This window comes from Paroedura picta, chromosome 6, assembly GCF_049243985.1.
Source record: "Paroedura picta isolate Pp20150507F chromosome 6, Ppicta_v3.0, whole genome shotgun sequence".
In the NCBI taxonomy this organism is placed as follows: Eukaryota; Metazoa; Chordata; class Lepidosauria; order Squamata; family Gekkonidae; genus Paroedura; species Paroedura picta.
In genome coordinates, this window is record NC_135374.1 from 61,777,457 (window position 1) to 61,802,783 (window position 25,327).

At 40.9% G+C, this 25,327-nt stretch overlaps 1 protein-coding gene and 1 long non-coding RNA gene across 11 annotated transcripts in view; one reads left to right on the top strand and one right to left on the bottom strand.

Annotated features, from left to right (window-relative positions):
• DSCAM (DS cell adhesion molecule) overlaps positions 1-25,327 on the bottom strand; it is a 603,397-nt gene that overhangs the window by 36,114 nt on the left and 541,956 nt on the right. For all 9 annotated transcript variants that reach the window (XM_077342744.1, XM_077342751.1, XM_077342750.1 and 6 more), the window contains 5 exons: positions 21,345-21,521; positions 14,914-14,944; positions 12,747-12,862; positions 11,615-11,764; positions 2,826-3,023 (listed from right to left, as the gene is read on the bottom strand). In XM_077342744.1, coding sequence (XP_077198859.1) covers positions 2,826-3,023; positions 11,615-11,764; positions 12,747-12,862; positions 14,914-14,944; positions 21,345-21,521 — 672 coding nt within the window. The remainder of the gene's footprint in view (positions 1-2,825; positions 3,024-11,614; positions 11,765-12,746; positions 12,863-14,913; positions 14,945-21,344; positions 21,522-25,327) is intronic.
• The window catches only part of LOC143839955 (uncharacterized), a 63,095-nt gene that overhangs the window by 30,503 nt on the left and 7,265 nt on the right, over positions 1-25,327 (top strand). The window contains exons 2-4 of one of the 2 annotated variants that reach the window (XR_013231950.1): positions 14,573-14,663; positions 24,480-24,541; positions 25,056-25,259. This is a non-coding gene — a long non-coding RNA (uncharacterized LOC143839955). The remainder of the gene's footprint in view (positions 1-14,572; positions 14,664-24,479; positions 24,542-25,055; positions 25,260-25,327) is intronic. The other variant, XR_013231951.1, reaches the window with a different exon arrangement.

Below are 25,327 nucleotides of genomic sequence, written 5' to 3' on the forward strand. Positions count from 1 at the left end.
TTTAAAGATTTTAAATCAGGTCTCCGTCATCCTTTACCTACTGCAAACTTGCTACTCTCAGTCACCTGTTTTGGATAAGATTCCAGGACAAAGACACAAGCTAATCCCCCACTGCACCCTGAACACAAGATCACGTGTTTGCAGGGTGTGGTAACTATGCTCCCCACTGTCTTCCTGGGAGACTACCAAAGCAGAACTGAAGGTCCTGGTGTCACAGGCACAAAGGAGGCTGGGCATGCCAGGTGAGGAAAGAAGCTACCCTTGCTCAAGCCATTCAGAAATGTGGGAATGTGTGTGTGTCTATAGAACAAAAAGGAAAAAATGCCAGGTGATAGATGACTAATATATGATACAAAGTCCCCATGGGTATAATAAATCAGTCATTTATCACCTGGCCTTTCCTCCCTTTTTGTTTTGTTGGCATATTGCTGTGAGAAGCCCAATTTTTCTTTATCATTGAATATATACTTGCACATGCATACACTTTGCTTCTTCCTTCTCAGACACTGTCTCTGGAGAAAGATTATACATAAGAGCTATTTTGTTGTGCATTTATATAACTGAGTCCAAACAAAATTAGAATGCACCCATCCACCTCTAACCACAGTTGTTAGGTTGCCAAGTCTCCCACTATGGTGTGCATGTCTCAGAGTCTACGGGGATGTTTGGGACTGGCTGAAGAGAGAAGAACTAGACCACCTATCTCCACTGACTTCTGTTCTTCTGCCATGTATGTACACTGGAGTTCCTGTGACATGAGAAAGGCAGTAAGTTATAATGGGCTTTTCTCTTCCAGGATTTAATATCTCCTCCATTTTCCTCAGCTGACATGTTTCCCACACACTGCAGTATAGTTCTGCCCAATTTAACATAAAATGGGTTCAGTGCTTTTAAAATGAATGGCTGAACTGAAATTAATGTCATTGTAATCATGTACATAGAATCGTAAATGTTTCCTCTCAAATAAAACAATGCTCAATAAGTCCTTATCTCTTCCACATAAATATATATTTTGGTAAGGCCTAGGAGGAGGAACATTTCCCATGGCTTAAGTGCCACTCAGTGCAGGGTGTCTGTTGTGGGGAGAGGAATGGGAAGGCGACTGTAAGCCGCTTTGAGCCTCCTTCGGGTAGGGAAAAGCGGCATATAAGAACCAACTCTTCTTCTTCTTCTTAACACCCACTCAGGGTGGCTGTCCCAACCCTGAGTGCCCCCTTCTCCAACCTGCTTGCCTGTCTGTCTAGCAGTGGGCCAATCTCCTTCCATCCCGCATCACTGACCACCCCTCCTCCTTCCACTTCGAGGCTCAGAGGCTGCAGATCCCTGATGCATGAGAGCTGCCCCTGCCGGTGAGTTCCCTGCTTGGGGGCCTCCAGCCTGCAGCCTTTCCAGGTCCTTGGGGGAGGGAGAGGCCATCTGCAGAATTCTTCCACCCCTGCTGTATTCCTGAATGCATTGGGCTTTGTCCCTATTTTCTAATATAGAGATGAAGGCTCACATTCATACTTCATGAAGTCTTATTGAAGAAGAACTCTAGCCAAATAAAGATTGTCATGGTGGTTTAATTGACATGTAGTATAATACTACATGGGGGGAAAAATCTGCCTATCTTCGTTCCTGTATTAGGCCTTGTAAATACTCCTGACACTAAGAACAAGGAAGCTTTGATCTAACTACAATATAAGGTCAGCAATGATATTCTTGGATGATATGGAAAATATGCTCTGGCCAGCATGTGTTTCATACTGCAGAAGGCAGGACATGGATGGCATGGTTGTATATGTTGAGGATTGGGTTCAGAGGCGGCAGGAGCAGCGCCCTGGAAACACAAATCTCATGTGACTTCATCTGGGAGGAATTCCACTCCCTCCAGAGTGGCATGCATCACTACATCTAATAGTAATGTGAACCCCCGCCCCCCAATAATCAAAGAAGCAAAACCACAGGCAAAGAAGGGACTTTTATATACATTCAGGGATATATTACTTTGTAAATTAACCAAAATACGTTCCAGGAGGCAAGAAATACTGAGAGTAGATGAATGCCAGTACTGGAAGGGAAATTTTGGGAGGTAGCTATTTGATGTCCTCCTTCTTGCGTTCTTCATGGGTGCCAAACTTGTTATATCCTAATAAGCAACACACTTCCTAGGGTTGCCAGCTGCCTGCTGGCAGCAGGAGCCCTCCCGCTGCTGCCTGCCAGTGCTGAATGGCAGGTGAAATGGGGGGCAAATGGTGTTGACTGGTGCAATGATGCCACTTCCAGCATCAGCATATGCTGGAAGTGATGTCATCATAGGAGGTGATATTCTAGCATTTGCCCAAAATCATAGCATTTCGAGCAGATGATAGAAAGGTATTCCTCGTGGGATGACATCCAGGTCACACTAGGAATGCTGTCATTGTATCAAGCAACAATGATGCATCCCCCACTGCCTCCCCCATTTCCCAATAATTGCCAGGGCATACCTGGCAACCCTATGCCATAATTTATTCTTTTCTGAGCTCGGATTCCTGCAAGAGATCCACCAAAACAACTTCTCTTCTCACACTTCAAACTTTTAAAAAATTCATCTGGTACAGCTATGGTCCTGGTTGCGTCATACTGCCAGATCCCAGTGAATGGAATTTTATGCTGCAAATTCTCATTCATTTTGTATGAAATGAACTGCGTATCACATACACACACACACACACACACATGCAGTGGTCTCATCTTCAATGCAGGGTTCAGAATTGTTAGATATACTCGGTCATGTGAAGCGAGTGATATCTGATCTGATGAACTGTCTTTTTTACTCAGAAGTCTAGAAACAAAGTTTCTACCTGTATCTTGAGATGGACTGACACTGTAACTGTCGCTCTCTTTATCCACAGACCCTGCAGCCCTGGGGGTTGGTAGCCTCCAATCTGTTGTTAAGGTGTGGGCTGATATAGTGGGATGGGGTCTGTTGAGAGTCCACTGGCTAGCATATCTGTTGCGAGCTGTGGGCCCCGTTTTTGCATTCCTTCGTGTTGTAGGATCTGCAATTAAAACACAGAGATAATCGTTGAACAAAAGAAGCTCCCTCATACTGAGTCAGGCTACTGGCCTCTCTGGCTCAGATTGTCTACTGTGGCTGGCAGTGGTTCTTCAGGGCAGCTGGCAAAGAAGTATCTCTGATCTGATATCCTTTAACTGGATTTACCAGTTTGAATGCAAAACAAAGTGCTTGACAAATGAGTCATAGCTCCCTTCCTCGTGGGCGCCAGGAACTTGATTAGTTAATTAAAGCTGTAAGGAGAATGGCTAAAAGGAACAATGTTTAAAAAAGGAAAATGGCTGCTACCACAACTGTCCTGAAGATTAACTCTTTGATTAGTTTCCAAGTAGATGTTCAGTAGCCAACATAGGACCTCTCTTCCAGGTAGTCAAAGCAAACATTGTGGTCTTCTAGTGGACATTGTGGCCTTCTAGTGGAGCATTGCTGCTGTTTTGCCAAATCTGAAAAATAATAGCAATGGTTCACCCCTTCCGCCAAGGTTAAAAAAATTCAGAGCTAGGGTATAGATCAGGCCTCCTCAACCAGGGTTTTGTGATCCTTGGAAGGATCTCCTGAATGATTGAGAGTTAATTAATTTTAATACTTTTAAAAAATTGTTAAACATTTATCGGGTGATATGACCATATATGGTCATGTCAAACCCACCCCCTCTACCAAAATGGCCAATGAAAGGCCTGGAGGGGGTGGGAAGGAGCATGGCTCCCAGTGGGTGCGTACACAACTATGTTTCCTGAATGTATTCTGCATGATAGCATCTCTTCTGGGGTTTCTGGAAGCCCGAAGAATATTTCAGGGGTTTCCCAAAGGTAAAAAAGTTGGGAAAGGCTCGTATACATTCATAAAAACCCAGGGGAATGCCTAGCTCAAGAGGAAAACCTGTTTTTAAAGAACTGTTAGTTAAACCACTCAGACGGGGGAATAATGACCACACACACACACACCCACACAAAGAATTCCAAATGCATTTTGGTTTTGGTAGCCACCCAAAGTAGTGCCCAATATTGAGGAAGCAGCTGTAGCACACCACCCAAAGGAGGTGTATGGTGGAAGCAGGAACAAGAGAAGGGAGAAAAGAACCAGTGTGGTGCAAGGGCTACAAGGGAGGGTGAAGAGCAGTAGTCAGCTACGGGTAGGGTTGCCAAAATGCCTGGAGGAATTAATGTTGTTTCTAGGAGTGTGCATTCAGATCTACCTGAATCCAAAATACTGGTTGATATTTTTTAGGGGTATATTTCAGCATTCCAAATGTATCTGAGGCTTCTTGGAAGAACCCCCCCCCACAAAAAAAAAAAGAAAGAAAGAAAGAAAGAAAGAACTCTCCCACCCCTACTCCCCAGATCTATTTGAGAATTACCAGTAGATCTGAAAGCAGAGAGTTAGGAGTGGATTGCCGAGTTGTTTGTTGTACTACTGCAGCCTCTTTAAAGTTTAAGGAACTGGGTCTATTATGCATGCACTGCTTTCCTCCGCAGTCAATTCGTTGACCCTTTTAAATCGTCCTTTAAAAAACGTTTTTAAAATATTCATGTTTATGCATGTGCTCTGATTCTACGCTTTAAAAAAAAACTATTATGCATTCTAAAACGTTCTGACTGTAACTGTGGAAGGGGGAACTTCCTCTGTTGTGCTGCAAAGTCACCTGGCACCTGCTGCTGGCATGACCTTATGGGAATTGTAGTTCATGAACATGGGGACTTTTCGGTGGGGACACACAGACTTCTGAATGCTATAGCTACCAGCTTTAGCATTTAGTTAAACCTCTGAGGTATACTGTTCCTCGTAGAGAGTAGGCAGGATAAACCACAGCAGATCTCAGGCTCCCACCATAACATCCCTTCCCAAATGAAGTTTTTTTTAAATCACTGCCGAGTCCAAAACGGGAGCCTCTACCATAGCCTGAAGCAGCTCTGCTTCCTCATCCTCCTGCAGCCCGGAACAGGCATTTCAGACCCCTCTGCTTTGCCAAACAGAGAGAAACAGACCTATCCAAGGGCAATACAATAAATATATTCATAAAAGAAAGAAAAGTGTCCTTTTTTGTAGTTTTCCTTATCTGTTTATTCTGTAGGACTTCTGTCCAAACAGAATCCAGGTAATATCCAGGGGAACGTGTCAATACAGACTGGTATCCTATGTAAGCCTGTGGCCAGTATTATATTATTATTACATATACGGTTTATTGATACCTATAAAATTGATAAAAATATTGAAGACTCAGAGGACTTGTCATTGATGAAAGAATCTCACTGAAAACGGATATTACCTGGATTCCGTTTTGACAGAAGTCCTACAGAATAAACAGATAAGGAAAACTTCAAAAAAGGAACACTTTTCTTTCTTTTGTGAATATATTTATTGTATTGACATTTGATAGTTCTGTTTCTCTCTGTTTGGTTTAATTGTTAGACTGTTCCTCTGCTTTGCCAGCCTGATAAACTTTCAAACAAGCCCCACCATTTATGGTCACCGATCAGAGGTAGAACTCTGCAGAGCATTTGCAGGAGCATTTGCAGAAGGCTGTGGAAGAAATGCTATGCATACCACAGGGCAATTTCTACTAATTTACATAGCAATACAGTTGCCAGGGCAAATGGCATGTTCATGTGATCCCTGGCAAAGGCAGAGTATCAGCAACAGGCACTTGAGCTCCATTTGGTAGACGAGGGACTGTGAGCAGAAAAGGGGAGGAGACCAAAAATACACTAACACTTATGCATCAAAAAAAGACCATCCTCAGTGCTGTCACACAAGAAAAGTAACTGTAAAACAAGTTTCAGAAGCCTCGCTGAAAAAACACTGCCAGAACTGTGGGCAGTGTTTGTAATGCAAAAACAAAAATAATACGATGGGTTTCACTCTGTGAAATCGGTGCCATGTTAAGAATTTAAAAATCAGACCTTGTTTTTGGCAGTCTTTTTGCGAGTTTTCCATGCTGAATAATACACCCTGACGAAGACATCCCGAGGGTCAGAATTGGTTTCTGCTATTCCCACCAGCTCAGCTCAGGCCTGGCTTCTTATGCAGCCCAGTTTAAACCAGGCTACAGGATAAACCATCCCATCCAGGATCTGCATGCCTTGGGGAGATGCAGATCCTGGAGCTGGCTCTTCTGTAGCAGGGTTTAAACTAGGTTGCAGGAGAAGTTGTCCCAGCCAGGATCTGCATATCTTAAGAAGCAATTTCCCCATTGCATGCAGATATGAGGCACGCAGATACTGGGGGCCTTTTCGCACGGGGATCTTTGTTGCAAATTGTTTGCGGAATGAAAAATCGCCATTTAAAATAGTGGAATTCGTCGTTATGCATACCTGCCTTTGTAGTGGAATCAGTTGCGTTTTTTAGCGTTTCCCACAGGCTTCCGGTCTCGGCAGAAATCGCTAGAAAGGAAGCGCTATTGCCAAGCTCGTCCCGCCCCTGGCCGTCAAGCAGCCAATGGGCAGCCGTTAGCATGCTCCCAAACAGCCCCTTTCCCTTTAAGAAAGGTTTTTTTTTTTAAAAAACAGACCCATAGCAACGAATCTAGGTAGATTTGTTGCAACGGAGAGACCCATCCAGCTGCCTAATGTGAGCTGTCGTTTGATCGTTTGATCGTTGCCACGCTGCCTCGAGTGATAAAAAAAAAAATCCCCCCCCCCTCTCACGGGCCCGATTTTCGGCTGAATTTATGTGTAAAAAATAAAGGGACTTTATTTCAGCAAACGGGCTTTTATGTGGTTTGTGCTTAGTGACTAAAGGTGAAGGACTGAAGCCAGGGAAGCCTCTAAACAGAATGAGGCTCGCTGGTGCGTTTATCCCCGCTCGCTCGGAGAAAAAAAAATGGCGATCGCTTCGCCGGAAGTTTGGAGGACAGGCTCAGGAGGAGGGACTTTGAAGAACCAGCAACAATGGTAACGCACAGGTCTTTAGCGCTATTGTTGCAGATTGGTTGCAGGAGTGTATCGCTATCCGGAGGGTGAATCCACTTTTCTGGATTCCCCTGAAAGCGCTACAACGAAGCGCTTTTTGCAGGTCGGTTTCAGGATTGTTGCAGATTGTCTACGACGTCGTGGGTTATGGCAAATTAGTAGCGTTTCCAATTAGCAACCATTTTGCTATTTTGAAGCCGTGCGAAATGGCCCTGGGTTTGGCTCCTTCTGTAACCATCCCGGCCAGGATCTATGTGCCCCAAGGGGGACACACAAATCTTAAAGCTGGCTAATCTTGCAGACTGGTTTACACCAGGCTGCAGAAGCTAAGACAGCCCCAGGATCAGACTCCCTCATCCGGTATTTCACTTCTCAGGTATATTGCCCCCCCCCCCCAATTTAAGATTTTGGAAAAATCCAAGAGCCAAATATCATACCAATATTGGGATCTGGGACTTTTCCAAAATACCATTCCCCTTCCCAGATGAAATAGACCCAAACCTAATGCTAATTTTTTAAAAACTGAACACTCCTGCCCCTTTAATGGAGAATGTGTAGAAATGGGCACTGGAGCTTTTCAAGACATGAGAACATCACCTAGTAAATTCCATTTGCCCTGTAGTAAAGGAAAGGGAGTGGAAGCAGAGATTAAGGTAGAAAGGTGGGAGGATCAGAGGCTCCTAATCTGGCGGCAGCAGGGAGGAGCAGGGGAAAGGATCTAGGAGAAGCAGAGAAAATATGGAGGGGAGAGGTTCTGTTGGGGAAGAATGAGACTTTCCTTCTTTCGTTATTACGTACGATTGATGAATGGTAGATAAAGATGGTAGAACTGGATGAAATGGCTAAACTTACTGCTTTAATTAAATAAAATGAACCCAACCCAAAAGGAGATTAGTAGGCTAAATCAATTTTCTAAAAATAAATACTTTAGAACACTTTATTTGTTTCTTCTTTGTTATGATTTCACAATTTTAATCAACAAAAGTCCCAGGAGTTCTATTTTCATATTTTCCATTTCTTAAATATGATCAACAATCAAAACGGTATTCAAGGTATTCTGCCCATTTTCCTGCACCTTTGTCAGTGATTGTTAATCTTAATACTCAATTTTATTGGATATCACATATCTATGAGCAGAAGCCCGTGTGAGAGTGGCGCTTTGCAGCAGGACTAAACATGGGCTTGGAAGCCTGGAGCTGCTCTGAGCAAGTTCAGGGCTCTACATTGGGCTTGGCAAAAGAGTGTGGCAGGGAATGGCATTCCTTCTCCATGAGTCTTGCAGGCTCAACCAGCCAGCCCTCCCTTCTCCTCTCCTCCCCCATCCCAGTGCTTTCTTCACAGGCCTGGGGAACTAGGAAAGGCAGGGAAACGCTGCATTGAAAGGCTTGGAACAGTGGCAGCTGTAGGCAGCCCTCTGTGCCCAGCACCCAAAAATAAATCCCCTGTTCTCAGAATCAAAAAGACAAGTCGGCTGCAGCAAGGTAACACCAATGAGCAGCAAATTTAAAAGGAATGTGACAGGAGAATGAGATGCCCTCCTTCCCAAAGCAAATGTAGAAGAAGAAGAAGAGTTGGTTCTTATATGCCGCTTTTCACTACCCGAAGGAGTCTTAAAGCAGATTAGAGTGGCCTTCCCTTTCCTCTCCCCACAACAGACACCCTGTGAGGTGGGTGAGGCTGAGAGAGCCCTGATGTTACTGCTCGGTCAGAACAGTTTTTATCAGTGCTGTGGCGAGCCCAAGGTCACTTAGCTGGCTGCATGTAGGGAAGTGCAGAATCGAACCCGGCTTGCCAGATTACACCACTACACAAAACTGGCTCTACACCAAACAGGTTCTACACCAAACTGTAGAACTATTAATGCAGAAGAACAGCTGCAAAATCGAAATTAAAAAATGAGTTCAACACATTAAATAACAAAGTTTGTCATTACTGCAGAAATGGTTTAAAACATAAAAGCAATAGAGAGACCCCCCCAAAGCTTCTAAAAGTGTGTTTCTAACAGGGAGCAACAGAATTAAAATATAAATTCAGACTTATTAAATATAATTTGGTTGATCTCTTTCTGATTAAAATAATAAGCCTGTTTAATTGTATTACTTTGAGAAGGGCCATTTTAAATGCTGTGAGCGAAGGACTCACACACAGAGATACAAAGATTATTCATAAATCATCCCTTTACTTAGACTGACAGCTTTTTACTTACAAAGCCATTTAAAAATGCCATCTGTCCTCATGTTATTCACTCTTTGAGATGAGGGTAATCATCAGCACAAAAAAGGAAGAAATGCTGAGCAACAAACATGGTGCCCCAGCTTTTCTATGGAGCAAAGACAACAGTTAGATGAAAATCTGGCTGAGCAAAACAAAAACAGCCCTCAAGTGGACCAACCGCTGCTGCTTTGTATATGGATTGTGCCGTGTGTTTTGTAAACAGCACGAGACCAGCAGGGCCAAAGAGCTAGGAAACATTCCAAACATCAGGAAAAACTGGGCTGCGTTTCGTAACAATCAGAAACTTCAGTTTGCTGATCAAACAGGATTTTGAATCACCCTGTAAAGTGGCATAAGAAGGAAGACTGGGGAAAGGAAGGGCATCAGCAGAACAAACTGCTTGAGCATGACGTATTCGCAAGAATGTCACAGCCTGTCTATAAGAAACAAAATAAGTCATTTTGATTCTTCGTATGAAGGTAGTACTAGGCTTGATGCAGCTGAGCTGTATGATGCATGCGGGGGGGGGGGGGAGGAAGTAGCAAGGAGTGATGCCCTTGCTGCAGAGCAGCAGCTTCTACCCTGGTTGTTCAAGCTATCAGGTGAGCTGTGTGTCTAAGGGGAGCTGGGGGAGGGGGAGGCAGGGCTCCAAAGGGAATGTTATGATTGGATAATAAAGCAGGAATGCTTGACCTTTAATAAAATGTAATTTTTACAAAGAACATACAATTACTACAGTCACTGAGTGTGAAAGTTGAGCAAACTCAATTCACAAAGCATTCACTATTACAATAAAGACACTTCCTGGGGGTGGCTAATATAAAAGATTGCTATAGTCATGGAAAATGAGGAAATGAAGGTTGGCAAATGTACAAAGAGAAGCAGAGTACAAGGATATTTAAAAGAATAAAATAGTTTTATTTAGAAGAGAAACAATTTTGTATGGAAAGAGGAGAAAGAGAGTGTCCTAGTAAACTGTCTAACTGTTATTCATTCTGTCCTGTGCTGGAGGGAAGCAGGGAGAAAGTATGCTCAAGGAAGCAGGAAGTCTCCAAATGAGCCAATCAGGACATGATGAAAGTATTTGAAAAATATTAGTAAGTTTCTGATCTGGCTAGGCTAAATACACATTTCCTTAGATGCCCCCTGCAGGACACTCTTCACATGCTTCTGAATCATGCCCCCTACAGATCTTCCATATTCCAAAAATAAAAAGGACAGAAAATCAAGATCAAAAGCAAAGTGCCCTGAGCATTACAAAACCCTCTGCTTCCTGGACAGAGAATTCTGGAATGTCGGGCAGCCAGAGAGAAAACATTAGCGATATTCAAAGAACGCAACAGGCATAGGAAGGTATGCATGAATAGCCAGATTGGCAAACAGCAAAATATGGCAAACTGAAAGCTATGCAATCATGTACATTACAAGCATATAAACTCGCCTCCAGAACTGTTTCCAGAAAACCCAAAAGGACTTTACAATAAGACTGAGATCAGCAAGGCTTATGATAGAACCATTCTTTCATTCCATGAACCTGAAAATTGCATGTTGAAATTGCTCCAGTCACAGAAGAGCAGCCATCTTGTATGAATGTGTGGCTTGAAACACAATGTTGAATTGCTCTCTCTCTCTCTCTCATAAATGACAGGCTCAACTATGATTATAATCGAATCTTTCCCCAAATTTCATTATAATGCAAACATTGTTGTATACTATTGAATTTGGTTTTAATAGTGAGCTTATGTAACAGTGTCTATAAGAATGAGCTTTGATTCAGGCCTCCCATGCACTCACAATGTTGCCCTAGGGCAAGTCAGTCAGCATTCTCCCTACATCATTCTGCAATGTGGTGATGATAACACAGGCCTTTCTTACATGGCAACTACATCAGGTAATGCATGTGATGTGCTTTAAACTCTAACTTGCAGGGGAGGGGAATCCCTCCACATTCTTACCAGGCTCATCTGGAGCCACCGCTAGGCCCTCCACATAGCTCCCGGGCTCCCAGGAATTCCCCCCCCCCATGTGAGAAGAAGAAGAGTGTGTTTTTATATGCCACTTTCCTCTACCCAAAGGAGTCTCAAAGTGGCTTACATTCACCTTCCCTTTCCTCTCCCCACAACAGACACCTTGTGAGGTGGGTGAGGCTGTGAGAGCCCTGATATTACTGCTCTGTCAGAACAGCTTTATCAGTGCTGTGGTAAGGCTAAGGTCACTGAGCTGGCTGCATATGGGGGAGTGGGGAATCAAACTCGGCTCACCAGATTAGAAATCCGCACACCTAACCACTACACTCTCTTTTTATATTTTTATATTATATATATATTTTTTAACATTTCATATTTTTCCGTAAACTTTGGCCCCAGTCCATATATATATATATAATTATATTCCTAATATATAAAAAATATATTCTTTATTATCACCACAACATATTGTCCTCCCTACTTACTTGTTCCCGGCCGTGCATCAGAAACATCTACCAGTGGTCCAGTAGCTTGTGAGACAGATTGGTAATGTACTGTGTGAGTGACAGTCAATGATTTCTGCTTTGATGTCTCCCCAAAATCAGCATCAGTTAACAAGACTGTAGATCTATCATCTGTGGGAAAGAAAACAATTAAAGTAAAATGTTAGCTACGGTGTCTCATTTTGTATGTGGTTCATAACACTGTCTTCAAAATCAGCATATGGCTCTTTTTTCAATATCTTGAGAAATGCCCAGAGCTTGTTGGCAAAGAAGACCTTTTAAGGTGAAATACATTTTCTAATAGATGTGTTAATTCTATGAAAAATCCCTTCTAGAAAAAGAAACACATACACACCCTCCTTATTGCAACTGGGAAATGAACTGGGACAATCTAAATACTAATACTATGTCTAGCACTTAAAACAACACTCAGTATTTTTTTGAGATATTACATGGCAACAGTTCAACTAGGGATGTTATTCAGAATTTAAGTTTGCAAATTCTCAAACACTGTTCAAGTGAGCTGCAGGACTCTTTTAGGCCCATTATGCACGGCCGCTGAAACGGCGATTTTGGGTCACATACTAGCTTTCCCAGGGGGCAAACAAAAACTACCAAATCTGTTTTAGGTCAGGAAACTGCAGGGATGGGGTAAGTTTAAGCCCCCTCTCTCAGCATGCCCTGATCCCAATGCCTGGGAATTGTGCCATCCAGGGAATGTGCAGCACAAATTTGATTTGCAGGACTGAGGTTGGACCCATGTAGTATGTGAAGGAAATACAGCAGGCAAAGGACATAAAATGATTAGGATGGGTCTCTATTAAATTGATCGAAAGTAATGTGAATCACCCACTGATAGAGAATTTTGTTCAATTTAGTTGCTTAGTTCATTCATACAGTGCACTGAACCTTTCCGCATGTTGTCATGGTTATTTCTGGAAATCCTTAATAGTAGTGTAAATCATGAATGCCTGAATGAAAATATGACTTAAAAAAATATTTTCAAACAAATTGCCAGTGTTCATTGTTTTATTCATTTGTTTTGTGTGTGTGTGTGTATACACACACACACTATAAAAACAGCAATATGAGGCCTCTGGACAACATAGCTTACCAATTGTCTCCATTGTATCCCTCTCTTCAATCAGAAGCTGAGCTCTAGGAATGTCTATGTGCATTCTCAAAGTCTGTTGCTGCTTGTTAAGTGTATCTGAAGTCCTTGTATTCTTACTGGGAAGTTTTTAAAAATGCAAAAAAAAAAAAAGACAAGAAAAAAAGAACATAGCTATTAAAATTAAAAACAAAGCAAAGGGAAATGAAACATTATTTAAAAAGAATTCACATTTTCTTTAAAAATATAACTTTTTTATTAGAACCAGCCAAAAGAAATTAGGAAATTGTGTAAGTTTTTGAGTTCTCCAGAAGTCTTCATCAAGCTGAATGTTTTGAGAAATAAAGGAGGAGAAAAGAAGATGTTTGAGTCTCATCTTATTTGTATCCTTTATAGAATGCCAGGCAGATGTTACTAGATAAAAGGGTTCTAGATGGAGGTAGTATCAGGTTGCTTCTTTTGGCCTTGTAGGAAAAGAAAGACCCCAAATAAAATCATATTTTTAACACAGTCAATCAAGCATCCTGCTAAGACCAAATAGAATACTTGAATTTGGGATATAACAGGAGAGGAAAGTATTAGTTGTCATCACATTTTAATTAAAAAAAAAACCTCTGGATAATATTTTTTTTAATGCTCTAGGTAGGTAAAGAGTCAGTGGAAGTCAGACTGGTCAGAGAGATGATCAAAAAAAGTCTTCTTGTTTGGTGTAGTGGTTAGGAGTGTGGACTTCTAATATGGCGAGCCTGGTTTGATTCCGCACTTCCCCACATGCAGCCAGCTGGTTGACCTTGGGCTTGCCACAGCACTGATATAGCTGTTCTGACTGAGCAGTAATATCAGGGCTCTCTCAGCCTCACCTACCTCACAGGGTGTCTGTTGTGGGGAGAGGAAAGGGAAGGCGATTGTAAGCCGCTTTGAGTGTCCTTCGGGTAGAGAAAAGCAACATATAAGAACCAGCTCTTCTTCTTCTCAGTAGACTTTTCAGACACACAAAATTGTATTAATTTTAAGCATGGAGGTTAGAAAAAACAAAAGATGAGTACAGTGAAGTGTTGTAAAAGCCTTCCCTTGAGTCTGGTTTTGAAAACCATCTTACAGAAGCAGTTTATGAATCTGTAAGTTCTCCTCTGCTTCCATTTCTTAAAGATAGAAAACTAATGAAGCCTTCCCACTCCATTCAAACCTATCATTAGCCATTTTGGGGGTATATAAAACCATTCCTGGTTTTCCCTCCAGTCTAAGCTCCCCATGAAAAAAAGGCAGAGCACTCAAACACATATGATTGCAAAAATATTTCTCACCATTACCCACTTTAACAATTGGAACCTGTGTACTTATTAAATGACCCTCCCTTATTCAGCCATGTTCCTGATGCAGAGGAGAATGATTAATTATGCAAGTTTGCAATAAGGATTCTCTGTTGGTGTCAAACCACTAAATCTAGCTAACTTGCATCATGTACCTGGTGAAGAAAATGGGCAGCTTCTACTGGCCAAACACACTTGGCTTTCCCCTGCAAGATCAGAGTTAAGGAATGTAGGGCAGAGAAATGGGAAACAGAGTTCTACTGCAGCATCCTAAGAGGATAGGAAAATAAAGTGTTGGTGATGTTCCCTTCCCCCCTCCAGCAGGGGAACATTAAATGGGGACATCCAGAGATCTGCCAGTCTGAGTGGGCAGCTAGGCTGAGATAAACAGAATAAAAAATAGCATCTTTGCTCACTACATATAGCAACCTCTAATGAAACCCTAATCACAGGATGTATACATTGCAGCTGCTGTTACAATGATTCATTACCATCTCTGTCTTTCTTTTCTCACCACAGGGCAAACATGTAGCTGTTCAACATGCACAGAAGGAAGGGTGACCCCCACCCTATGCCAGAAAGACCCCAGCAAGACCTAGAGCATCTACTGGTAAGCCAGTTGTCTCTCACATAGCATCTGACCAGGGCCGGGATCTACATCTGGCCCATGACCTTGCTACTGAAATACCAATGAATTGGAAGGTCAAATACCCAGTTGTTGCTTCAAAAGTTCCAACCAAATACCAATGGGTGTATTTTCTCAACAGTTGCTGTACAATTTGGAAAGAGCCCTCTGCTGTTCTTAGGGTCATTCCTTTTACCTTAATTGCAATCTTACATATTCTACAAATTATACTTACCTCATAAGCATTTCAGCCAGACTTTTTGCATCTAGAAGAAAGGAAGGGAAATATTACCAACACATAAACAGCTCACAAAACAGGAATGTTTGTCAATTAAACCAAACCATTAAAAAAAGATATTTACTGAAGATAATGTCCTGAGATCAGGAAATGGCTTTATATTAACATTATATTATATTAACCTTACATACAGATTCATGAAGATAACTATTTGTGGCCAATAGACATGGTGACTAATGGGAACCTCCATGCTTAGAAGCAATAAAACTCTGAATCTCGGAGTTTGAAGACAACATCAGGGGAAGGCCTCAACCTCTATGCCCTGTTGCTGGACCTCCAGAAGAACTGATTAGTCACTATGTGAGACAGGATACTGGACAAGACTGATCCAGCAGGGCTCTTTTTGTGTTCTTAACTCTCTGATTGAAAACTGGAACTCTACTATTTTCTGAGGAGCTGTACAGTCCTCTATAGAAAACAGGGAATGATCTCCAGGAGTTTTATCAATGGGTGGATGGTGATTACTTTCTCACGGTCTCACCATTTTAACCATTGCTATAAAAGAAGGTGAGGGACTTCTAAAAGCATTTAACAATGATGGGAATCTACAATTTTGTTTTTCAAAATCCGACTTGGCATAAAGAATCCTAATTCCCCCTAAAATAGCTTTTTATATTCCAGCCTATAGTATTTTTCTTTATTTACTTGAATACACAACATTTTTTAAAGAAGAAGGGCTGATATTGGATCAGATTTGAGAGGCAGAAGTACTATAGTGAGAAAAATGCCTCTATCACTTAAAAAAAAAACACCACCTGTAAATCTTAGATGTCAAACAACTCTGGACCATAACTTCAGGAGGGTAGCTGTGTTGGTTTGCAGTAGGAGAGTTAGTTTCAAATCCAGTAGCACTTTAGAGAGAGTATCTGATGAAGGAAACTTTGACTCTTAAAATCTTGATATTTATCTAAAGAGCTACTAGATTTGAACATGACTTGGAACTTGGTGCTGACAGTGTTTTCGTTGGATACTAAAAGAGGCTACTAATGCTAGACAGTAAGGTGCACCTATAAATGCCTAGAGTGCAAAAGGGCAGCAAGACCAGATAACCAACATAACACTGATGAGAACAAATGTCAAAGAAAAACTATGAAAAGTAAGTAATAATGCTAATTGCACACAAGCTGCAAACAATCCCATGGCACCATAGAAAGAGACCTGTGAATATGAATGGAACGAATCTGATAAGGAAACATATTGTAGTTTCAGTCATTTAAATAGTGATTTTATAGCAGAACATATCTTTATTAATTTGCTAATTTGTTAGGTTATTTGTAAATTCTTAGATGCTTTGTGACACACATGAACAATTGTATCTGTATCCCCCACTGATGGGCCAGAGAAATTTCTGTTCCCTCCCAAACTGGATTCAACTTCAAGCAATTGATATAATGATATCAACCTTTGGTCCTTTTATGATACAGGAAATGTGGAATACAACAACAAAATTACTTCAGTCCTGGTTAAGACACCAGCAATGTTAAGCTGGCCATTTTAACACTAATGATTTTCATTATATATGAAAATAAGGGGTCAAGAATAATAGTGTATGAAGATAAAAAGTATATCAGAACTCAGCTGTACATTTGACCAGTGGCTGCATACTTAAGTTCAAATGAAATCTTAGCTGCTTCATCACCTTACTCCTGATTTGTGAATCTCTGAACATCTTAAATCTAATGACGTCATGAAAGATGGCAATTGGCTATTTGACTTTTTGTTATTCTGTGGAAGAGGTTATGAAATATTCTCACAAAGACTTATATACTGAATATACTGAAAATAGTTTCCCACCTTTCCCCAGAATTCATAAGAACATAAGAGACACTGTTTAATCAGACCAATGGCCCATCTAGTCCAACATTCTGTTTCATACAGTGGCCAAATGCCAGGGGCCATCAGGTGGCCCTTCTGATTTTAAATGACTTAACAATAATAATAATACATGATCTTTAATACAACCTGGTTCTTATCCATTAACTGTATGATAATCATAATTTCTCAGTCCTGCCCTACTGATTTTCAATTAGCTGGGACTAGAGCCTCTTGTGGCGCAGAGTGGTAAGGCGGCAGACATGCAGTCTGAAAGCTTTGCCCATGAGGCTGGGAATTCAATCCCAGCAGCTGGCTCAAGGTTGACTCAGCCTTCCATCCTTCCGAGGTCGGTAAAATGAGCACCCAGCTTGCTGGGGGGTAAACGGTAATGACTGGGGAAGGCACTGGCAAACCACCCCGTATTGAGTCTGCCATGAAAACGCTAGAGGGCATCACCCCAAGGGTCAGACATGACTCGGTGCTTGCACAGGGGAAACCTTTACCTTTTTACTAGCGTGAGTAGTAAAGTAGTGTCCTCAGCCTCTGTAAGCTTTACATAACACATAGTTAATATGAACCATAGGTCACTGTTGACTGTCCAGAGGAACTGGTTGTCCATTCAGTGAGACAGAATGCTGGACTAGATGGATTTATGGTCTGATCCAGTATGGCTATTCTTATGTTCTTATAGGCCTATATGAACCTACCAATCCACCCTGGATATCTTCAGAAGTCTTGCTTTGGGGTGCCTCTGCCATCTGAGGCTAGGCCTCCAAAATTTGGAACTCCTTCCCCAGGGTGATTAGTCTGTCTTCCTCTGTCATTGCTTCTGCCAGCAGGTGAAGACAGTTTTTATTTAACATTCCCCCGCCCACTAATTGATATCTGCTGTCCTCCCTGGTTGTTGTTATGTATGTTTATATGTTGTATTGAATTGTTTAGATAAACATATTTTAAATGCTTTTTTAATGTCTTGATTTTCAAAAAATTTAATGTTTTGACATTTGCCAACTTGAAGACCCTATTTGGATAGAAAGGCAGAACTGATATATTTTAAATAATGTGGACCATTTGGGTGGAGCTAATTATGAAAAATGTGCCTACTCCAATTTCACTTCCCCTTCTTGTAGAGTGTTAAACACACTGGGGGAGGGGAACCATGTATCTGTCCATGTGTTCATTTTATTTATTCTTATTTCTAAAGCATTTCACCATTCAGATGTAGCTCCTGAGATTGGACATAGAAGGGGTCTTTCCTTAATACTGGCACAGAGATATCATAGAAACAACACAGTCTCCAGTACTGCTTGTAACACTTAAAATCGTTAGATGCATTCATGGGCTGCTATTATATGGAAGATTGGCAGATTCCTTAGCTTCTTCGGTGCAGTCACTTTTTGGCCTTGTTCAGCCTGTGCAACAAGCCATTTTAAATATTGCAGTTGGGCAGTGGTGAATTCACTACTTAGATGCCATGGTCAATTGATCCCCATGGCAATCATAAATGCATGCTCTAAGTTTTCTTGTATTCCAATGGAAACAGATCATAGGGTTGGTTTCAAATTTCTCACTCAGGCTTTTTTGAAAAAGCCAGCCCCACTTCCCTTTTGTAACTCAAACTTGAGATTCTTTATTGTCACAAAATTTCTCCATAAAACAAGCACATTGTTAACATTAGTTGTACCCACACATTGTACATATAAATACAAAATAAATTGTGCATAAAAACAGATAATACATGTACATATAAATAATTCTGCAAAACTAACAGGGAAAAGTAAACAAAATAATTGATTAAAATATTAATAATTATTATAAAAAGAAACAAAATGGATATATGGTATCATTTCTAAAACGTTTCTTTAACCTAAAATTCCTCAGCTAAATTAGATATGACCATCCCTTTTAGTCACTGTCAGTCAGTGTTAAAGAATGTTGTGAATTTCATCCCATACCTATGATCATTCAAACTTACCGTATTTGAGGGTGTCAATCAGATGCCGGTGATTGACCCAATCTATTCAGTTCACACCAGACAGTCAAAAACACTGGCTGAACTGGGTTGCATTGGGCTATGACAAAACTGCTTGCATGAAGATGCTGCTAATTTAAATTGAGAGGTGATCATCAGGGTGTGTGACCATTTGAAGCCCACTAGCCACAGGCCTCTAGCCCCCAATCGTTGTGTTTGGGGAAGACTGAATCATGGCAAACTAATCCAAGGGCCTGCGAAGGCTGAAAATAGGCAAACCCATCTAAAGAGCATGGATCTATAACTGCTGTATTTCAACATTTTGCAAGCATAACAAGGGAAGGGAGATAAATTAGATGCTCTCTCCTACCAAGCACAAATAACTGGATCCAGGCTTTTTAGTTTGTAGACATGGATGGACTATCCAGTCTACCAATGAGTTTTGAGTAGCCCCATGTAAAATGATGAGAAGCCATAATTTTTATCATGCTGTCCAAGATATGAGATACAATACAATGGCAGGTTTGTTTTGCTAAAGTGTAAAGAACCTATGAATTAATAAGAATCCATCAAAAATCCTTGTTATCTGACTTTTACACAGTCCTATTCAAACAGAACAACTGCTAGAGTGTGTGTTTCTAATCTACCCAATAGTTTCATTTTGGGGAAGGCTGAAACACAGCAAAGCTACAGATCTGATGCCTTTTCTTGGCAATTGTTCCTATTATAGAACAATACATATGAAAAATCCAATTTCACTCACTATATTGTGAAGCAACCTGTTGAAGCCAAATGAACAGACAACCTACCAATCTGACAATAATAATTTTAAAAGGTTCCTGTTCATGATGGAAGCTGAACCAGCAGCTGTTTGAGCATCCCAAATCTCTACTTAAAAATGTATGTTTTTCCAACAGCACCAAAAAAATACATGGAGATCGTATGTGCCAGCAAAATTATTGGCCATTACATACTTAGACCAAGGGATAAAAACCAATTGCCAAATCCAATAATCTGTTCAAAACATTTGAACAACCAAAAGTTTAGTCTGGTAGAATATTAAATTTGACTATAAAACAAGTGTCTTGCACAATTATAAGGCTGAACATCACTACACAAGGGAAATGCAAAATGGGAACCTCAGCTGTTACCCCTCATTCATTTTTGTTAAAATCTTGTCAGCTTTAATTCTTAACCTTTTTTGAGATTGACTCTTGGGAAATCAACAGCCATTCTACAGTTTTCAGTTAGACTTGACTGATTTTCAAAATACACTTTAGTTTTGGAACATCTGCTTGGTTTAAAGTGAACTGAATTTGGGTGCAAAGAATTTACTGTTTCTACCAGAGTTGGCGCCTATGCTACATCACAAAAAGATGTTAGCAGGTTCCCTTGACAGCTTTATGGTAGTCAGGCGGACTGCTTCATCCAGTGCAGCAGCAAAAAGAGGGATGCAAGCAAGAGAGTGCAGAAGCTGAAATTTCATCCACAAAGCTAGCCAATTTTTCTAGGTACGAAAAAATAAACGAAGTACACCTCCACACTTTACAGTATTTAATGTTGCAAGACATTTTGAGCAGCCTCTAAAATTCTTTTTAAAAAATTGTGCTCCAATTTCTCTCTTTGAAAATATAAAGGGTGCTCCCTTGAACATTTACTTCAGTAATGTGGCCAGCGCTCTCTACAAAATAAGGCCACATAAGAGGAGGGCAGGAAGCTATTCTGTTGGCTGCAGAGGATAGAACTCACAATAATAAGTTTGAATTATAGGTGGAAATGTACTGGCTAGATACTAAGGTAGGCTTTTTTTTTTTTTTTTTTACTTCAGTTAGAATAGGTCAGCAGTAGAATTGGCTGCCTAGGGAGGAGATGAGCTCCCTCCATAGATTGCCTTCAAGCAACAGCTGGACAAACATTTGTCAGGGATGTTTTATGCTAATCCTGCATTGAGCAGAGGATTGTACTAGATGACTTGTATGTCCCAACTCTATTATTATATGAATCCAAGCTTTGAACCTATTCCATAAGATATGCACCAGTGATTTTTAATCAAAAGTTTCTGGCAATGAAGCGATCAGGTCACCACAGACTTTAGGAAATTCTCCTATTATATGTGTTTTCTGTAAAATGGCATTTCTTTGGACAAGTCTGTAGGACAATAATATCATGGCAATTAGGCAAAATGAATCCTTGCCAGAAGTCCTATTGGAATGGTAAAGGATTACTGAAAAATACAGCTATATCTAATGCTTTTATCATGTTGTCCATGGGTACATCAAAGGACAGTCATCGCATTACAGAAGCGGTCTGGCTATTGCTCAAAAATACTCTCTCAGCATACTCATTGTGTGGGGCAGGGGCAACATTGTACTAATTCTTCTCAACAGTGTTAGTTTGTCACAGTAAATATTCCATACATCATGATCTTCACTGCAGTTATGTTACCACAATGGTATCAAATTCACCATGGGTAACTTCAGACATTCTGCACCTATACAATAATGGCTCTTCTCATAAGCCACACATTCCTGCTAAAGTGATTTAACATATATGCAAACAAATATTTATTATCCACTCTTACCTCTGAGTCTCTTCAGTCTTTGTTCCCTCCTCCTCCTTCTCACAACCAGTAGAAGCACAAAAAGCAGCAAGACCCCAACCAAGATACAGGAAATGGTCACCAGCATCTTTAGCCCTTCATTGGTTGCCAGACCTTCCTCACTTTGGACAACTGACTTAATGAGTGGAGGGATTGTACCTGGAAACAGTGTCATGACATTAGATGCCTATCAATGAAGAGAAAAGGTTGGTTTTTAAGTGACTACAGTGTACAGAACCTCACCTGTATGTCCCTAAGAGGTTCATTTACAGTGCCATCCTAAGTAGAATTTCACCCTTCCAAGTTCATTGCTTTCAATGGATTTACAAGGGTATAATTTTGCTTAGCATTTCACTGTTAAATAGGGAAGCTTCATTAGTCATACTCAAGTTGAAAGGCAGCATTTTAAGGCTGCCAATATGAATAAAGTGCATAGTAAAACTATGAATCTCCATGCTCTAGTGTTGCTTTGTATGACCATTCTTTTACACAATTGGTCATTTTTATTCTGATTCTCTCACTTTAAAATCTGACCTTGTCTTTGTTCCTGCCTATTATATAGGCAAGGTTCTTTTTTTTAAAAAAATGCTATTAGTGCATGAATTCAGCTTTCTGAGAAGTGAGCTTGTAAGATTAGGACAATGCACTTTGCTGCCCAGTTCCTCTGAAGATGGGTCAAAAGAAGTGTTGAGAAACCAGAACTGCTGAACCACAAAGCAGAATGTCTTGCAAGGCTCCTGTTCCTTTGCAAGTGAAATGAGCTGTCTGAGAGTGCAGCTCTCGAAAGCTGAACTTTTCTTGTACATCGCTTTGGGTGCAGAACAATACCTGGGAAGCCTTTGTCAGGAAGCTGAATACAAATGTATTTATTTAATTTATTTACAATATTTCTGCCTCACCTTTTTATTATTATTATTTATTATTTATTAGATTTGTATAACCGCTGCTCTCGGAGAACTGTCACGTGGTGGTTTACAACATTTCATATACAGATTTGCCTTCACAAAGGCCAACAAGACAGCTAACATTTTTATACATAAGAAAATCACACTTTAAAACCATTAAAACCAACCGAAATTATTAGATTACAAACTGCAGACAAAGTTGTTTACATGTTTGCACTGTGTGTATTTATGATTTATAAATATCAATAGCATTTCTATAAAATACCCAAAGCAGTGTGCAAGAAAAGTCCAGCTTTACAGATCCCAAAATGAATTCTGGCAGGGGCTCATGGGAATAGTAGTCCATGAACATCTGGAGGACCACAGGTTGACTACCCCTGCTCTATAGACAGTATTGGGATTGCTGTTAGGTCACCGTAGAGCCTAATAAACCTTCTTGGTCTCTATCAACGCACACAATGCAGAAGAGGCAGCTAGGGTGCAAAACCCCTGTCAGGAATCCAGCTCTCCTCTTTCTCCTCAGCACTTCTCACATTCTTTCTGCTCCAGCAAGAGTAGAGTGCTAGGAGAAAATGAACAGCTGTGCCATTGCATGGAATATTTGCTTTGCCGTTTCTATGAAATAACCACGGCACTGCAATTCATGTGTGCATAAAGATGGAGAGATGAGTTAGATAGCAGCAGTCCCCATGAAACATTAAACTGCACCCTTAGGCTTTTATATGAGTAGCATTATATCTGTCTCTATCATGTAAAAACTAAGGAATATGGAACCTCAATGTACAGAGGCAGAATAACTCCAATTACTAGATACCATCAACAACTACATAGTGGCCATAATATTCATGGATAAGTTGCTCGTGTGTATGTCCAGGTATCAAACTGTTCAGTGCTGTGCTGTGTAAACAGATGATCGACTAGGCATATCTTTGATCAGATCTATTAAGGCAACTCTTACATTCACAACCACTCTCAGGAAACAGAATGAATAACACTCCAGTGGTATAGTTTAAATGAAGGATGTAGTGTATTCTCAGGGGCAGCTGTATTCCCCATAGGGTTGCCAACTCTGGGTTGGGAAATACCTGGAGACTTTGGGGGCGGAGCCAGAAGTGGGAGGGATTTGAACAAAGGAAGGACCTCAGTGGACTATAATGCTATGGAGACCACCCTCAAAAGGAGCCATTTTTTCTAGAGGAAGTGATCTCTTTAATCTGTAGATAAGCTATAATTCCAGTGAATTGCCAGATAAACTATAATTCCAGGGAATTCCAGCATCTTCCCTAGGTAAGATGTTGGAAGCTCAACAAGCTGCCATGAATTTCACTTTTTAAAGAGAAGCTCTGTATGAACATGATTCAGATGGGAATAGGGATGTGCACCAAGAAAAAAAAATGGTCCTGTTTCAATTCAGACTGAATCGATTGGGACTTGCCCAAATAACTCAAATCCCATTATTGGTATAGGGAGTCAGATGATTTGAGTGAGGCTGAATCAAATTGGCTTCATTCAAATCCTCTCAGCAAATCAACTATTTGAGGTATTTAAATGCCTCTATCCCCAGTACACAGCCTGACAAACAGACGAGGATCAGTTGCTTGGCAGAATCTATACGGGAGGGGGGGGGTCATGCTGGGGCAAAGGCATGAAAATTGACCTTTTATTTCTCAGGGTATCAACAAACTCATAATGGACATGGCGTGTACAAAGGGGGTGGACAAATCTCAGTCCTCAGTAAGAAAACACTAAAGTACTTCTGTTTTTTATGGCTACTAAGTCAGCTGTTTTATAACAAGGTGCACCTTAGAAAAGCATTTGATCTCAAACAGAACATCAAGTACTGTTTGCACACAAAACTGAGGAACAGGTTATAATATCTAAAGGAGTGGTGTGGCTAGTTACATAACATCAAGGTTATTTATTTAATATTACTTGTTCCAGTGCTAACAAAAAATGAACGTAAAAACAATGCCTGGTTTAAGCCCAAAACAGAGAGAAAAAAGTAAGAAACCTACAGGGACTTGCAAGGGACATCTCATTTTCCTCTCCCACTATTTCTTCTTTCCCTTTCCTGAAAGTCCCCATAGCCTCTGCCCTTTCCTGATTTTTCCATTTCCCATCCACTAGCCAACATACCTTTATTGGTCCCTCTATGTTCAGCTGCACTTCCCTCTTTATTGTATCCTCTCAACAATTCTATGTGTTATGTTAGGCTAAGGTGTGACTGGCCCAAGATCATCAAGCAAGTTTCCATGGTGGAGTAAGGATCGAAATGTGAGTCTCCCAGATGTTAGTCTGAAATGTTTAACCACTATACCATAGTGATTTTGTGAGAAGCTGCTGTTGAATGGTGTCACAGTCATGCAAGTTGTATGGTAGCAAGTCACCCAGTGGTTGCTGTCATGCTTGGCCCCAATGAGTCCTCCAAATGCCAAAATAACTATAGAAAGGGTTCTATCCCATCTTATGCTTGCTTTCTACTGACAAATCAGGGCTTAGAGGCTGGCAGTACGTATGTGATTGCCCAGTAACCATCACAATGGCCATTCCAGAGGTTATTAATGTCTTAAAGCTGCTTCTTTTATTTTCTGCTTTGCTGCTTCTATTCTTTAGGTCCCTCGGTGATTTTGTTTTGTTTAGATTTCAAATTTTTCTGCAAGTCTGTTCTTTTTCAGGTTCATTGAAAGATCTGTCTGCTCTATTTATGACTCTAATGTCCAGATTCAGGTACCTGTAGATTTGGCTCATGTTGGAAATTACATATATTATTACATTTTAAATCTTGCAGATGAGGGTGGATTAGCACATAAGGCCTCTAGGTGAAGTCCCAGACCAATGGCCTGGAGGTCTGGCCCCCTTCCAATACCACCTAAACCACATGATCCCATGCAAAGTGGATGGGAGCCACTGACTCCACAGGCTGGTCCCCACTGTGCAGAGAGAGGAAACTGCTGTAGTTGCAAGCCAGCAGTTTCCACCCTACAACATACAGGTGAGTACAAGCTGGGCAGAAGCCACTGTAGCCACTAGTTAGTTGCTTTTGCTCCACTCAGTATGGGT